General features: G+C 35.8%; 1 protein-coding gene across 2 annotated transcripts; it reads left to right on the top strand.

Moving 5' to 3' along the window:
- The first annotated feature begins 3,079 nt into the window (after window positions 1-3,079).
- KAZALD1_1 (Kazal-type serine peptidase inhibitor domain 1) lies at window positions 3,080-15,902 on the top strand. Of its 2 annotated transcripts, none has more exons than XM_051215246.1 (3): window positions 3,080-3,852; window positions 11,938-12,087; window positions 14,044-15,902. In XM_051215246.1, exons 1-3 carry the CDS (start codon window positions 3,324-3,326, stop codon window positions 14,295-14,297), a joined length of 933 nt encoding a protein of 310 aa, XP_051068442.1. In that variant the 5' UTR covers window positions 3,080-3,323; the 3' UTR covers window positions 14,298-15,902. The 2 variants fall into 2 exon arrangements, with proteins under 2 accessions (XP_051068442.1, XP_051068441.1); XM_051215245.1 differs by having other exon boundaries at window positions 5,846-12,087.
- Window positions 15,903-15,953: the final 51 nt, after the last annotated feature.

Here is a 15,953-nt window from a genome sequence, read left to right as displayed (position 1 = left end):
CATAATACAGGAAGAAAGAATTAGTTCGTAGAAAGAAGCGATTTTAATCTCATAGTTTAAGAGAAGACATAGAGTGTGTACACCTACGCCATGGTGATCGATTCTGAGCCATTTCACCCACTGGACTGGATAATAGGAACCAAGTAAACAGAGCAGCTTCCCTGATATGTGGCAGAAGTATCTGAACTATTATAGTTAGAGTAATGCAGAGAAATTTGATCTGTTCACCACTACGTCTACGGTATTGACGAAGATATTGAAATAATTATTGAGATTTATTTAAAAAACTACTTAAGACTGTACAGAAGTTCGTGGAAAAGAGTAAATTTGATCCATATAAATGGGCTTCTTTAAGCGAGGAAAAGCAAAGCCAATCTAAAAATGTCCATCCATCACATAAAAGTAGTATTTACTTCGGAATGTTCTTTTTGTTGCTTAAATTCTTCCTTTTTTCATTACTGTTAAAGGTTAGAAACGACTAAAACTTCTAGGTCATTTTGAACAGTCTATGAAAGTTAGACGTAAACTATTCAACTTAAACACTACCTGGATGTTATGACCGTCACCGCGAAATTTCAATACCTTAATTCAGATACCTATTATGGTTGTGGGCTTATTTGGCTAAAACTTTCCAAACTATGATGGGAACTTCTGAATGCTATCTGATCTTAATCGATTTGTTAGATTTTATTTGTTCAACTTAACTATTTTGGCAATTCAAGAACACTTCCACAGGTACCTGACATAATAACAAAATCTCAGTAGCTTATACAATAAAACTACAGAATAAAAGTCTTTCAGAAAAATCTAGACTTAAGACAACATATTAGGTTTATTGAAGTTTACTTAAATAAACCATGAGTAGTTTCTGAAACCTGACCACAAGTATGATTGGCCTGGCTATTCATTAAAATCCAAAGATTCGAAACAGGTTAATAAATTCGATGTTATAATATTAAAATCAATTATGAATGTTTCTCTGTCATCTTGGAACTATATATAATACAGCCTTTTCAACCATTTACAGTAGATGCATACCTCTTGTTATAAGGCTGAATTTAAAATGATTTATGTAAAAGATATGATTTTCTGAGGCAATTATGTACATATTAGCCAGTTAGCAAGTCAACAAAATGCTAGTTACGCTCATTGAAAACTGATAATAACAGTACCGATTGGAATATGACTAGAATCACTTGTGTGATACATAGTTGTAAATTACTGTTCAAAACTTCTCAATGGTTACGATTCATTTGTTTAAAAGAGTACCAAAAACAATCTTTTTATAATAGACTTAGCGGAAATGAGTTCAGTAGACTCAAGAGTTAGAATAGTTTATTAATTAGAAATATATTAATTGCAGACAATGGTTCATAAAGGATTCTCTTTTGAGTTTACAAAACATATTTTAAAAATCTAATGGTATTTATTTTTGGATTTGAGCTACTTGGCAGTGTTAAGGCAGATAGGGTAGAGACTAATATCTACCTCACTATAATGGAAGATGGTGAAATTTCGTGCATTGGTTGAGGTTACACATTAACACCGTTGAATGCTGGCTAGCTCAGTGGTCTAGAGGTTAAGCGTTCCCGCGTGAGACTGAAGGTTCTGGGTTCGAATCTCGTGAGGACGAGACGGCCATCCAGCGCTTTCAGGTTTTGAATGGTGGTCTAGTTTCAATTGACTCATGATCTTAACAACTAAAATTACTATAACATCCACAAAAACCCTTCTGATATTACAATTACTGTCTGTGTACATTTCTGTTGTCTTCAGTTCAATCTTCTCAATCTTTTTCTGCCAGGCATTCTACTTCTGAATGATGTTACATACTACTTATGTTGACAGCCATAAGTAACATACACCACAAAAGCAATATTGCAAGTTAACATAATGTCAACCTCTGCCAATCTAGTTTCATTTAACATCTTACCATCATTGAATCATTGTTTACTGATATTTGAGGGAAAATTTACTGAAGTGAAAATAAATGATCACCTTAGTGGAAAAGATTACTTTTAAGATTCACAACTAAGCTTACAGGGTAATTTTAAAACCACCAAATTATTTTGGTTAACACAAGGATATTTATGCAGTTTTGAGAAATTTCATGTGGATGTCTTTCCACGATCCAGCTAAAATTGAGCTATTAAGTTATTTACCTTGGTGAATAGTAGTTGGATAGTATATCTAAATCGGTCTTATTCCGTATTGATATTGATGTGTAATAATCATGAATTAACTTTGTTTCCCCACCAGATTTTCTATGAGGATGTATAGTCAACTTGGTATGAAAACTGAACACCCAATAAAATTTATAATGAATTCTTCTTTTACTGGTATTCAAAATGATTGATTGTAATGACGAAATCTAAGACTGATTACACCATAGTTCATTTCACGAATAGTAATAATCGACTAGACATTGCTGAGGTGATATCTAAATGTGGTCGCGTTAAACCGCAAATGCCCTGGTACGACCGAAATTGGGGAGAGTCAGCTCTCACATGGCCACGTGCATACAACCACTACCACACAAGTCCTACTCACTGCCTTCTCAAGACATTACTGTTGTTTACGAAGTTGAGAAGACGAAAAGCGAATGTCCAGTGCTTTGATCGAGTTGGTGGACACGGAGGGTCCATATAGAGGAGATGGAAAACTCTCATTCCAAACCAGTCGTGTACATGGGTTGGCTCCAGTATCCTGAGAAAACAAATGACATATGAAACTATTGTTATTTACCGGTTACCATTGGTCTGCATCTCCTGACGTTGCTCCACTGCCTTGAAGATCAGACTTTTAGGTCGAAGTGTTGCCCTCTAAGAAAACCACCTTCTTTGGTTTAGGAATCCGGGCAGTATCTCTACTTTCACACAAATCGAATGATTTATGTGGCGCATATCTATTTGCTGCTTTTTTGTACCAATGTTTATGTGTTTAAATAAATAAATAAATCAGGAATAACTGTCTTGGGTTGAAATCTATTCTTACATAGGTAATACAACACTAATTTGTGATTGGTTAAACCATTAAGACATGTCTTTGATTTTAACGAATATTATTCACTTAGTGTGCAACATTGTACTAGTTGTGTAGCAATTTGTGTTTGGAATTCGATTTACTAAACTACATTATCCTTACACTCCTTATTGGTTCATATTATTATCCCTATTCATTTTATTTGGAAATAAAATCAATATCCTTATAGATACAAATCTATTTTGCATTAAGATAACTAACACTAAACCATTCTGCCCAGAACACTGAAACAGGGCGCACCATATTTTTATTCTACAGTGATAATAATAATAATAACTACCATGGCAACAAAATATAACATGTCAATTCAATTATTTTTACTTTTTGTCAATATAATCCTAATTCGCATCTCTCAATGTAGTGAAAATAATGATTATAATTATGAACCTTTCAAACATTTACAATATCCAACTGTAATGAAAGATATAGAAGATGAATGTGAGAAATGTGATCGTAAAAAATGTCCACCTATTATACAATGTAATGTTGGTACAGTACGTGATAAATGTGGATGTTGTGATATTTGTGCATTAGAAGAAGCTCAATTATGTAATATACCTGAAGATTTTAAAAATGGTATTTTAAAACCAGGAATTACATGGCATGGAATGTGTGGTACAGATTTAGAATGTCGTACACGTACAGATATTGACTCAAAGATAATTGGATCGCAAAGTATATGTTATTGTGTTAAACCTGGTAAAGTATGCGGTTCTGATGGTGTAACGTATTCAAAGTGTAAAATGAATGCAACAATCATCTCATCGAATGGTACAGTTATTCCAATTAGTGAAGGACCCTGTCAAACTGGTAAGTTACTTTTTCTAAAGGTTTATAGGTGATTATTCAAATTAATTTTAAAATAAGTAAGATTTTCTACGACTATGCCAAAATACAAAGACACCTAAAGGATGCTTCTTCTTTGATTGAACTAACTTAAAAGTATACAGTCTCACTCTTTCTACTATTTATTCTAAGAGGTTCAATTATCATAAAGATTTTGCTTATATTATGGTAATAATTTTGGATTTGATATCATAATCTCAATTACTATCTGTTCAGTTTTACTACAACATGAGTTGGAGTCCCAGTAAACAGATTTTTCTTACTCTACAACTTTGTCCTGTAAGATATGACTCACGACTCTAAAAAGGCATGGAATCTAAAAGCTTCAGCTTTTGAGGCTAATATAGTATTATATAAACTTAAATACCATCCACTGGTATTTGCTCCATGTATGACATGATTAACTAGACAGAATTTTATTAAAACTATAAGTTATCAATCTTTCGCCAAGTTACAAGTTATTTCGTTAGCTGATAGATTAATTATAATGCCTAGTTGCTATCCAGAAACAAGAATATAAAATCTCGACATAACGTTATATTAATTGAAGTTTCCTGTGTTCTTATTATTTATTTATTTAAACACATATACACTGGTACAAGGAGGCACCAAAGGTCTAATCCACAAGGCAGTGGAGCAACGTCAGGAGATGCATTCTCATGATAGCCAGTGACCAATAATTGGTTCATACGTCATTTGTTTCCTCAGGACCCTGGAACTCATGTGCACCATTTGTTTGGAATGGGAGTTTTCCAACACCCCCACGTGGTTCCTCCATATTCACCAACCCGGTTGGAGTGCCGGACATCCGCTTTTCATCCTCTCAATCTCGTAAATAAAACCCTCACCACTAGAAGGCATTGAGTAGGACTTCCCTGTTGGTAGTTGTATTCACGTAGCCTCTTGAGAGCATTTGAAGAGGGAGAGTTGTCTCCCCACTCTTGGCCGCACTGTCAAAGAAACTGCCTTTCAACAAAGATTGTTTGCTTATGTTTAAATAACCACGACTTTGGTCATCGTCTGAAAATACCCAGTTTGGTTAAATGGGTCTAGTGATTTTGTTTTGCTATTTATTTCACATAAAACGAATGGGATTATTGTGACACTTTCCATTGTTGTTGATAACAGATTTAAAAGTATTCAAGATATATTGAATGTTTTGAACATACAATGATTACTTTCAATAAAGATGTTTAAATGTTTGTCAATAATCGAATGCAATGTGAGTCACCTCTTTACGTTCTATCATACAATTGTAAACGAATGTTGGAAGTCACAAAACAAAGTATATTTGGTCGTTGACTGTCATATCTTCATCCACTGTTATAGATGTATCAAGTTAATAATAATGGAATTAGATATCAATACTTTGGTTATAAATTTAAATATGGCAAGCTATGTGTCTGTGATGTCCACGAAATTTAGTACCTGGAGTGGAGTATGAGTAGAATGGAGGATGTAAAAATATATGGAAATAAATAAGGAATGCATAGTATGTGTTCGTTAATTGGCAGTCAAAGCCATTTGGAAAACTTTTGATGGAGTTTTGTTCTCTGAACTGGATGGTTTGGTCGTGGAGCTTTCATCGTTCTTCTGAACGACATCATCAGCACAAACTTCAGGCAGAAGCTTGGGTTGATTAAGTGAATTTACTAATGTTTCAACCAATCTTAGGACCTAATTCACTGATTACGTTACTTATTCAATCCATAAGAATTAATCAACATTAAGGACTAAATAATATAGCATTGATAATTACTTGACAATGGTTGGTTGAGTAATGCATTTTTTTCATTGTTGACATTTTCTAAAATTTTATTGCAGCTGTAATTGTGTAAAGACTTATTCCTTTTTAAGTATGTATTCATGAGCTTATTAAATTGGTAGTTATAACTAATGGAGTTTTCTTATCCGTTTTATATTATTTTATTTTTCGTCCTCTTAATTTCGTAAACAGTTATGCCGCGAGAAGGCAGTGAATAGGACTTGTGTGGCAGTGGCTGTGTACGCATGGCTATGAGAGAGCATTTGGAGAGAGGGAGCTAACTCTCTGCACTCTCGGCCGTGCCAGGGCATTCGATGGTCAGTGGATGACTTAACAATACATCAGGCAGAACGTAGCTTACAATCAAGCTAATAATCCTGTACAGATTATCACGTTCAATAACTCAACCACTTTTGATCGCCTCGAAATGATCAAGGCAATTATTTGTACAAAGCCTATTCCTTGAACTAAATTACTCAAATCAATTGAAGGGATTAATTTCAAAAATGTTCCTTATTCACTATGCTATACGTTATTTTGACAGTTTTTAAACAGAAGAAATGAAATAAACTAAACCATTTGGTTTGAAAGTGTTCATACAACTTAAGTGAGGAGGAAAATTAGACGTGTCAACTCTTCAAGCCATCGACATTTAATAATCAATATGTAAAATAACACAAATAGGAAATGAAATTGATTAAAACGAACGATGAACGATATATCTGCATATACGATTCACTCGCCCTATACTAGATACTGAGCCAGCACTATTCTATCAGATATCAACACAACTCAAATCAATAACACATGGCTCATCTGTCTGGTACATGTATCAGCGGAAAATCAAAAACGGACGGCTGATATTATTGCCATGGTTATTGTGTTTTCTGACCTTCATTAAAAAGAATTTATGGAAATGATTAGAAATATCAAAAATTAGTGATTAATTAATTTGTATTTCAAAATTTGTGCTCATGTGTTTAGGAACAAACATTTTATTGTCTGTAATAATTTATTAATTGGCTATAAATTGTGCATTGTTTTAATCTGAATAGTGAACATCACTATCTACAAAAACTAGATGGACCACCATTGAAAACCTAGAAGCACTGGATGTCTGTGATCAGTGGAGTACAATCCGTGTCGGGTGGAAAAACTTATCTCTTTCAGATAATGGATCAAGGGTTGCCCAATATTATGGATCGACCGAATCAAACGTTAACATCTTTGGATGCCCGCTCAATGGTCTAAAGGTTAGGCATTCGAGTGCAAGACCGAAGGTCCTAGGTTCCAGTCCCTCATGTTGGGCCGCGGATGTACACTGCTGAGGAGTCACATACTAGGACGAAATGGCCGTCCAGTGCTTCCAGGTTTTCAATGGTGCTCTAAAATCAAACGATTCATGATCTCAATCAAAAACTTAATAATCGTTACAAGCCCATACTGATAATTAAGGTTTGTGTTCAGCCACCTTTACTTGCAGCCCACGATTGACCCTCCATATGTGCGTGTTTCCGCACATACATGTAAATTGATGGACGAAATCGGATGTGACACAATCGCTTACATGCGATTTGACTTTTGGTAAAACATAGACCTTGACTTTTCAATAATGATGAGTTGGGCTGAATAAAATGTTTTGTTGTTAGCCAATTTAAGTCTCCGTTTCAACATGAGACTATTTAAGTTACCTCTAAATGGTAAAGTAATATGGATTGGCTTTTTAGGTGCCAAAAACGTCCTAGGTCTCATTGAATTGCAACACTTTCAGCAGTCCATGAACTTCAATGTATAACCGCTATTCATTAATGTTTCAGTTAAAAGCTTCGTGTCTCCTTCACTAGTATCACTAATACAAATATGGTTGATTCTATTTAATAGACCCTTTACTAATCCACCTTTGTAATGAATCAGGCCGAGACTATGTAAATTAAGATGTCCATGTCGGTTTTTTATATACGGAACGTTTGATTTTACCATCATCTCTCCTACTAATCAGTGTGTCTAGAAAAGGAAGTTGGTTGTTCTTCTTTTCTTCGCATGTAAGAGAAATATGCTTTTGACTTGTGTTGGGTTCTTTTTACAAGCGGTTCACATCTTCACGTTTACCCCCTATGATTATGATGTACTGCTTACATAGATACATCTTTTGAATTGAATCTTCAGCTGGATTTTCAATATATCCCATAAACACATCAGCCAGCAACGGTCCTAAAGGACTACCCATAGCTAGGCCATCGATTTTTCGAAAGTGTTCACCCTCAAAAGTGAATTTTACATTGTCTGTACACAATAATAATAATAATTCTTTAAGAGTTTTAACATGAAATGGCAAAGTAAGGTTATTCAATGAGATATAGTCACATAAAGTATCAACAGTTGCACGCAGGACATCCTGGAATAAATTGCATGAAAGCACTAGCACGAAGTTATGTATACTGGCCGCATTTAGACACCCAAACGGAGCAGCTCACCCGTTCGTGTACCAAATGTGCATTAGCAACCAAAGCACCGCGAAAAACAGTGCTGAAATCATGGCCAATACCACAGTCATCGTGGCAGCGTATACATTTGGACTTTGCTGGTTCACTTCATGGACAAACTTACCTTTTGGTGATTGATGCCAGAAATTTTTCTCATGAAACACCCGACATCAAGCTGCACAGTCAGTAAACTACGTCGACTATTCAGTCGTTTCGGAATCCTGGAATCGATAGTTAGTGACAACGGAACACAGTTTACGTCCGTAATCTCACAATTTTGTCGGCAGAACGGAATCCATCACTTCCGAACACCTCCATTCCATCCCCAATCAAATGGCCAAGTGGAACGCTTTGTGAGTACATTTAAAAATGCTCTAAAAAATCCAAAGGGGAAGGGATCACTGAAGAGATCTTAGAGTGGTTCCTGTTTATTTATCGCTCTACACCGAACCGTCAGACGATTAACGGGGTCTCTACAGCAGAAGCTCTACTTGGCAGAAAGATACGAACACATTTCGATGTCATCCGTCCTACGCCAGCTATTGGACCCCAACGAGACCTATCGATGGAGAATCAGTTCAATCGACATCATTGGGCACAAAGACGATTGTTTATGGTGGGACAAAAAGTACTTGCTCTGGACTATCGTGAGAAACATCCCACATGGACAGCTGGTCGGGTCTTGAAAAAGAAGGGGAGTGTGATTTACGAGGTGTCAGTTGGCTCAGAAGTTTGGGTACGTCATGCTAACCAATTGAAAGCAACTTCGATAGCCAGCAGCGAGATTCAATATCGATTACCTCTTGATGTTCTGCTAGACACCTTTGAAATCTAAACGCCTGGAGCAGACATGTCAGTGCAAGAAAAGAGTGATACTTCTTTATTGCCTAGACGATGGACAAATCGAAAGCACAGGCCAGTCACTCGGTTGCAGTTGGACCCTAGCACCAGATCCTACGAATCTGCTCAAAGGGGAGGTGTTAGTGGGACATAGACTGGATTAAAGCGTGGCTAATTCTTATCCAATCAGCACTAGTCGATACTTGGAGAACACTTTAGAATCTTCTCATGTAAAAACTATAAATATACTAACGTTTACCCTATTGTGCTTCTTGCTTCCATCTAACCTTGTTATCTGGAATATAATCTCTTTCCTGTTCAACCGTGTTCTGTTTTGGGGACTTGTCGAGTGATTTGGTGTCCAAGAATACTAAGCATTAGGAATAGCTGGGTTATAACCGTAAGAGAGAAATATAACAGAGGTACATTTGTTTTTTGATGGAGTTTTGCTCTTTGAGCTGGATGGTTTGGTTGTGGAGGTTTCATCGTTCTTGTGAACGACATCATCAGCACAAACTTCATCCACCTGAGCTACAAATCTTCACCATCTCAAGCACATTTGTGAATAAAATGTTCACATTGAAGCTCATTGTCTTTGTTTTTACATTCATATCCATTAAGTACTTAATTAATCCAAATGAGTCAGTCAAGGAATACTTACAAAATTGATTTCCGATAAGGTTTAATACTTTTGTCAACCATTTTACAAGATTGTGTGTAGATGACCGACACATTGATAGGATTGGACGTTAGAAGGTATTGGACTTATAAATTTTTGGTGGTCTGTATAAATTAGGATAAAACGAACCTATAGGTTTTAATAAATTAAATTTATCTTTGCTAATAACATTCATGTTAAGCAATTTCACTAGGTTCGCATTGACTTTGAATTCCAATGGTCAAATAAAATCACATGGTAAATAAATATTTCCTCTATTGAGACCGGTCACATCCGATTTCATCCATCAATTTACATGTACGTGCGGAAACAGGTAAACAAGAAGAAGCAATCATGAGCTGTAAGTAAAGGTGGCTGAACACATACCTAAATAACTGCAAAAACAAATGAATTCTTATGGTCAAATAAGATCACAGGATAAACAAATATCTTCCTCCATTACGAAACATTTGGTTGAAACTGGTCATAAGGCTGATATCAAGTCAGACTCTGTAGTTTTGTACAAAAGCTTTCAAGGGCATATGCTAAGGCTTTTTGAAGCCCTTGGCATACAGGAACTGAAACCCTCTTTGTGTGTTCAAATACAATTTGTTCTTACCCTTAACCTAACCTGAAATATTGATTTATTATCCAGCATAGTTTTCACATTGTTTTTGTGTACTTTATAATAATCTTTCTTTCCGCTATCCTTTTAATTTGTCTAGTTGACCTTTTATTTTTCATATAAAATGTCTTAAAGAGTATATGTGTGATCAGATTGTTGAAAATGTATTACGTAAAACATGGAAGCAATGGACGGCCGATTTGTCCTAGTATGGGACTCCTTAGTAGTGCGCATCCACCATCCCACATGAAGAACTCGGACCCAGAACCGTCGATCTTGCACGCGAAAGCTTAACCTCTAGATGAAGGGTTGTGCAAATCATGAATCGATTGAAATTAGACAGTTACATCGGCGGATGCCGACTTAGTGGTCGACTCATGAAATACTACAATTTTCACAAATCCCCATACTGAAAATGAACAGTTGTTGCCTAATTTGGCGAATTCACAAACATTTGAATTATTTTCCGTTATGCATTTCTATAACATTGTTCTGGAGACATACGCCGGACTTATGAATACAGCCGCTTTTTTCACCTAGGACGCGAATAACACTGTGAGAGATAGGATATAGAATAGAATCTGGGGTCTAGAACCAAGTACAGTAAACGTATACTTGGCAAATGAATTAGATTAGTTGGAAAATTAAAAACATTAAACAATGTTGAGAATGAGTATAGATGATGACTGTGTTGTGGAGTTTACGGATTGACCAACTGTTTGATCCTAAATAGATGTCACTTGTAATGACAATAAATATATGTTAAATAAATTATATAAACTACAGGCTTGATAGAATTCAGTTATTGACTGCTGAACTGAACTTGGTCTTGGGTAATTCTAGTCTTAAGAGTACAACCATGACAATTCTCCTTCTCCACCGATCACCATTTCTGTTCGCTTCGTTGCTTTGATCGTCTGCCTGAATCAATGATTGTACAAAATATACGTATTCTAAATCCTTTCCCGTATTTAACTTGTTTTAATTCCTTTATTCTCTAACGCGGATTACGTCGATGATTATATACGAGAATTGACTATATATATATTTCGAGAGCAATCAGTCATACGATTTAATTGGAGTCAGATCACAGGTCACTAATGTGATAAGCCCATCGACAACATCGTCCTATCTAATTGACGTCCAAATAAAGGGTCCCACTAAAGTGGTGAATCCGATGTGATTCGAACACTCAGACTTTTGATCTGGAGTTAGATATAGGGCCACTAAATACTTCTTCTTCATTTAATCTAGAACAAGCAAATGAAAGTTTAAAAAGTTCATTGTATCTCTGAAAAAAGGCTAATTTTAAACATTTTGCTCTAGTTATTACCTTCTGATTACATTGTAGAAAATGGGTAGACCTTAAAAATATTATTAAGTTTTATAAGCAAAGATGGTTAGTGGCTGGCAGTGGAATCCAGTTTGACGCGCGTTTCGTCCTATTTGAAACTCGTCAGCTGGATGTACCTGCATCTTAGAGTTGGTGTTCACCCCGGAACTCGAACACAGTACCGTTCGCTTCAAATGCCATCACGTTATCCACTCAGCTACTGAGACCTAATAGCCACTTGCTTGTGCAGGTTTGTTATCTTGGTTAATTTTTTGTGACCTTTTCTCAAAGTTTGTATTATTTGTTTACTTTGTAATAAATTCTTATTTTTTTCCTTACCCCAAGCACCTTCGGTCAAATTAACTGTATTAAATCAAACTGTTATTGAAGGTACAAATGTTACATTGATTTGTGAAGCACGCGGTTATCCGCTTCCAACCATTACTTGGTATTTTAATAAACCAAATCAAAAGCAGGATAAAATTCAAATGCCAGGTTTGTAACCGTAACTGTTATGGTTTTTATTATTTTTGTTTTCGTTTAGCTAAATTTCTTATACATTTGAAAATATTCTAATATTACGTCATAGTGTGGTGTATGCTACTTATATCGACATAAGTAGTATATATCGCGATTCAGGAATAGAATGTCTGGCAGCAGAAGTTTGAAAAGATCGACAAGGGAAAAACGGAAACACAAAGTAATTGGTATGGAAATACAGGAACAATGAAGTCTGAGACAATTAATGAACATTTTGCAAATGAAGTATTAGAGTATGACTTTTCTAATCTCCACAACCCCTTACTGACTTTTATATTTTACCGAGCAACTCTGTTATTTTGTGCTAAATATACTCTAAGTGGTGTGCTGTTCTGCGGACGCTGTTGCGGATCTGGAGCTGAGGTGCTAGTTGGGGCGGCTAGGTGCAGAGAGGTGACCTCGAGTGCAGTGTTCTGGCGGACGACCTTGGCTGTAGCGCATACTGTCTACAGAGGAGCGGTGGGACGTACGGTTGTTGGGCGGACATCGGACATAGATGGCTCAGTAGGTCGCTAGAGAGCGGGCGTTGGATGTCCTAGGTGCCGGGTGGATACCGGGTGCTGATGGCCCGGCAGGTCGACGGAGCTGTAGAGGTCAGCGCGCCGCATACTCGACATTTTGACGGGCAGCGTGGCACAGACTGCAGAAGAGAAGGAAGTGGGACGGCCGGCAGAACCACTGCTCTGAAAGGGTGACGAGTGTGGTGGATTGGATTAAAGCATGTTCTGTGCACGATTGTGTTGGTGCACGATAATTGGCTGTTTCTTATCCAATCAGCGCTGGTCGATACTTGGAGAACACTCTGGAATCTCATGTAAACGCTATAAACGTACTAACGCTTCTTTTATTGTGCTTCTTACTTCCATCTACCCTTTTTATTTAGAATATAGTTTCTTTCCTGTTCAACCGTGTTCTGATTTGGGGGCTTGTCATGTGAATTGGTGTCCAAGACTACTAAGCGATAGGAATAGCTGGGTCGTGATAAAAGAGAGAATTATAACAACCATTTTCATACACACATAAACACGGTTAGCTGAAGATACTTTTCGTTATCTAGTTAAATCCAACAAGTTAATGCAGTATGTTACGGGTAATGAATGTTATAAGAATAAACAGTTCGACGATTGAATCTATAATAATGAGGATGTCATTTTCTTGATCATGTCAGTATGAGTACAAATAATACAGAAGCTAGTCAAAAAACTTCATTAGGTATGCAAAAATTGCAGGAAATTGACATACCATCAAGAATTATTTTAGTTTTGTTCTTACTGAATGCAACTAAGATCATCTTAAACAGTCTGACATAATCTTTTATTATTCATGAAAGGAGTTATTAGTCTATTATTTTTTTCTTAAAGTTTCTGAAGAATTAATACTAATAAGGAGAACAAATGCCTTGCTCATGGAAATGGTCGTACGAATAAAAACTCAATAACTTGTTGGTTTCTTGAGTACCCGGATTACAGAATGTAAAATACCAATAGAAAAAAACATAAATAATTAAATTCAATTGGTGTTATTTACTTTTATCTCCCCATTGTTATTTAGGACTGTTATTGGCATATATACATCCTGTGCGGAGTGCCTCGATATTATCTTAAGTCACAAGCTTTATAAAGACTCAGTAGCCGAGTGGATAATGTGATGGCGTTTGATGCGAATGGTACTATGTTCAAGTCCCAGGATGAATATCAAATCTGACATCCAGTTACATCTAGCTGACGAGTCCCAAATCGGACGAAACGCGTGTCTAACTGAATTCCGTCGCTAGCCACTATCCATCTTTGCTTAAAAATTATTGTACTAACTTCATTGGTTCTTTTCACATAAGTATTTAGTTTAAAACTACCTATCTTGAATAATTTTAATTAACAATGTATTATTATTTCATTTTTTTTATATTTGAAGGTAATTACAAAGATTTTACTGTTAGTGTTCGTGGAGGAACTGAAGAAACACACACTATATCTTATTTACAAATAACAAATTTCATCTTAGAATATGAAGGTGAATATGTATGTATGGCTGATAATATTGTTGGAATTAAAGCACAAGGTACATCATTAGTTAGAAATAGTGCTTCACCAATGTTTTCATCTTCATTAATTTCATCCACTGAATTATATTTACATAATGATGATGATGATGAATCAAAACATTAATACAATTGGAATTGAGTACAAATATTTTTTAAACAAGACACCTTAACTAATATTTACACAAATAAAGGTACATTCTAATTACCCATTAACAGTTTATCTGTTTCTTTATGCATGTTTAATCATCAATTGTTTGTTATTCATTAAAACAAAACGATTAGTTTGCTTTTTTTTCTCTTTTTAAATTGAAATCAACAAACCAAGTTCTAGAAAAATATAACTTTAATTATTAATTCTTGCTTTATAACTAACCTGTTGATTGAATAATTGATCTTATCTTTGTACTGATCATAGTATGATGTGAGCTACTTATATCCATATAAGTAGTAGTATATAATGATAGTCAGGAATAGAATGTATTTCAATGGAAAATCGAAAAGGAAAGAACGAAAATGGAAATCAATTTGTATGAAAATGTAGGAACAATGAAATCTGAGACTATGGATTGATATTTGCAAAAGAAATAGTCAAGTTTTGGACAAATAATGGATATTTTGTAAATTGAGTATTTACTATATGATTCTCAGATTTTACTATGTTTGTTTGTTTGTCGAGTTACATGTTAACTGAATCGTTGATCATACTTCGGTACCGATCATAGTTCATTAAACATAAAAGGAAACGATATTGAGATGGTGGGAGATACAATCAAAACAAAGAAGTAAACAATGACAGGTTTAAGGTCAACAAGAACCAATCAACATCGAGGTCTAAAAGACAACCTGTGTACCACATGTAGAGAAAAATGAACACATCACTCCTATCTGAATTTTATACTGATGATGTCGTTCAGAAGAACGATGAAAGATCAACGACAAACCAGAGAACAAAACTCCATCGGAAACGACATTTGATAGCACCTTTACCAAAAAAAGTGAGAAATACCACTCAACTTCGATTGCACTAATTTTTTTTTATCATCATAATCAAGAAATTCTATTTTGAAATCAAGGATAATAAGACTGAAAGAAAACCTATCTAAAACTGAGATAATAGTTTACTTCAGCTATGAAAATAATGAAGAAATTAACACTTAGTTAGATACATGTAATAATGATAAGATAGTATCCAAGATATATTCTCTTGACTTCTGTTTGTCAGTATTACCTTTAAAGTGCCCCTAAATACCCTGGTACGACCGAAAATGGGAAGGTTAACGTCTCACTCTCCAAATGCTGTCAAGTAGCCACGTGCATAAAACCACTATCAGAGAAGTCTTACTCACTGCCATGTCGTGGCAGGGGTGATGTCTCCGGAATCAAGAGGATGAAAAGCGAATGTTCGGCGATTTAAACGACTTGATGGACACAGAGAGTTCACTTAGGGGAGTTGGGAAACCCTCATTTCAAACCAATGGTGTACATGGGCTACGGGATCATAAGGAAACAAATGGCGTATGAACTTGTTGTTGGTCACCGGTTACCATGTGGTTGCATCTCCTTACATTGCTCCACTGACTTTAGGTCGAAGGCTCCGGGTGTGGCTCCCTAAGACACTTGGACAATTGAGCAGTATCACAGCCCTCACATAAATCGGATGATTTGTATAGCACATATCTATTTTTATGCCTCCTTGTACTAATGTTTAGGTCAGAAGCGGTTTGTGGAGATTTTAGAAATTTCACAGATTGAAATCATGAGTCAGTTGAAGCTAGACCAC

This window comes from Schistosoma haematobium, chromosome 2 (assembly GCF_000699445.3).
Source record: "Schistosoma haematobium chromosome 2, whole genome shotgun sequence".
NCBI classification, from domain to species: Eukaryota; Metazoa; Platyhelminthes; class Trematoda; order Strigeidida; family Schistosomatidae; genus Schistosoma; species Schistosoma haematobium.
This window is presented reverse-complemented; position numbering and strand designations above follow the sequence as displayed.

What these genes read in the sequence shown, in the direction of transcription:
- KAZALD1_1 (XM_051215246.1), top strand. Translation starts at nt 3,324, where the DNA reads ATGGCAACAAAATATAACATGTCAATTCAATTATTTTTACTTTTTGTC. An exon ending in TGAAGGACCCTGTCAAACTG is followed by an intron (nt 3,853 to 11,937) that starts GTAAGTTACTTT and finishes CCTTACCCCAAG; the next exon opens with CACCTTCGGTCAAATTAACT. An exon ending in GGATAAAATTCAAATGCCAG is followed by an intron (nt 12,088 to 14,043) that starts GTTTGTAACCGT and finishes TTATATTTGAAG; the next exon opens with GTAATTACAAAGATTTTACT.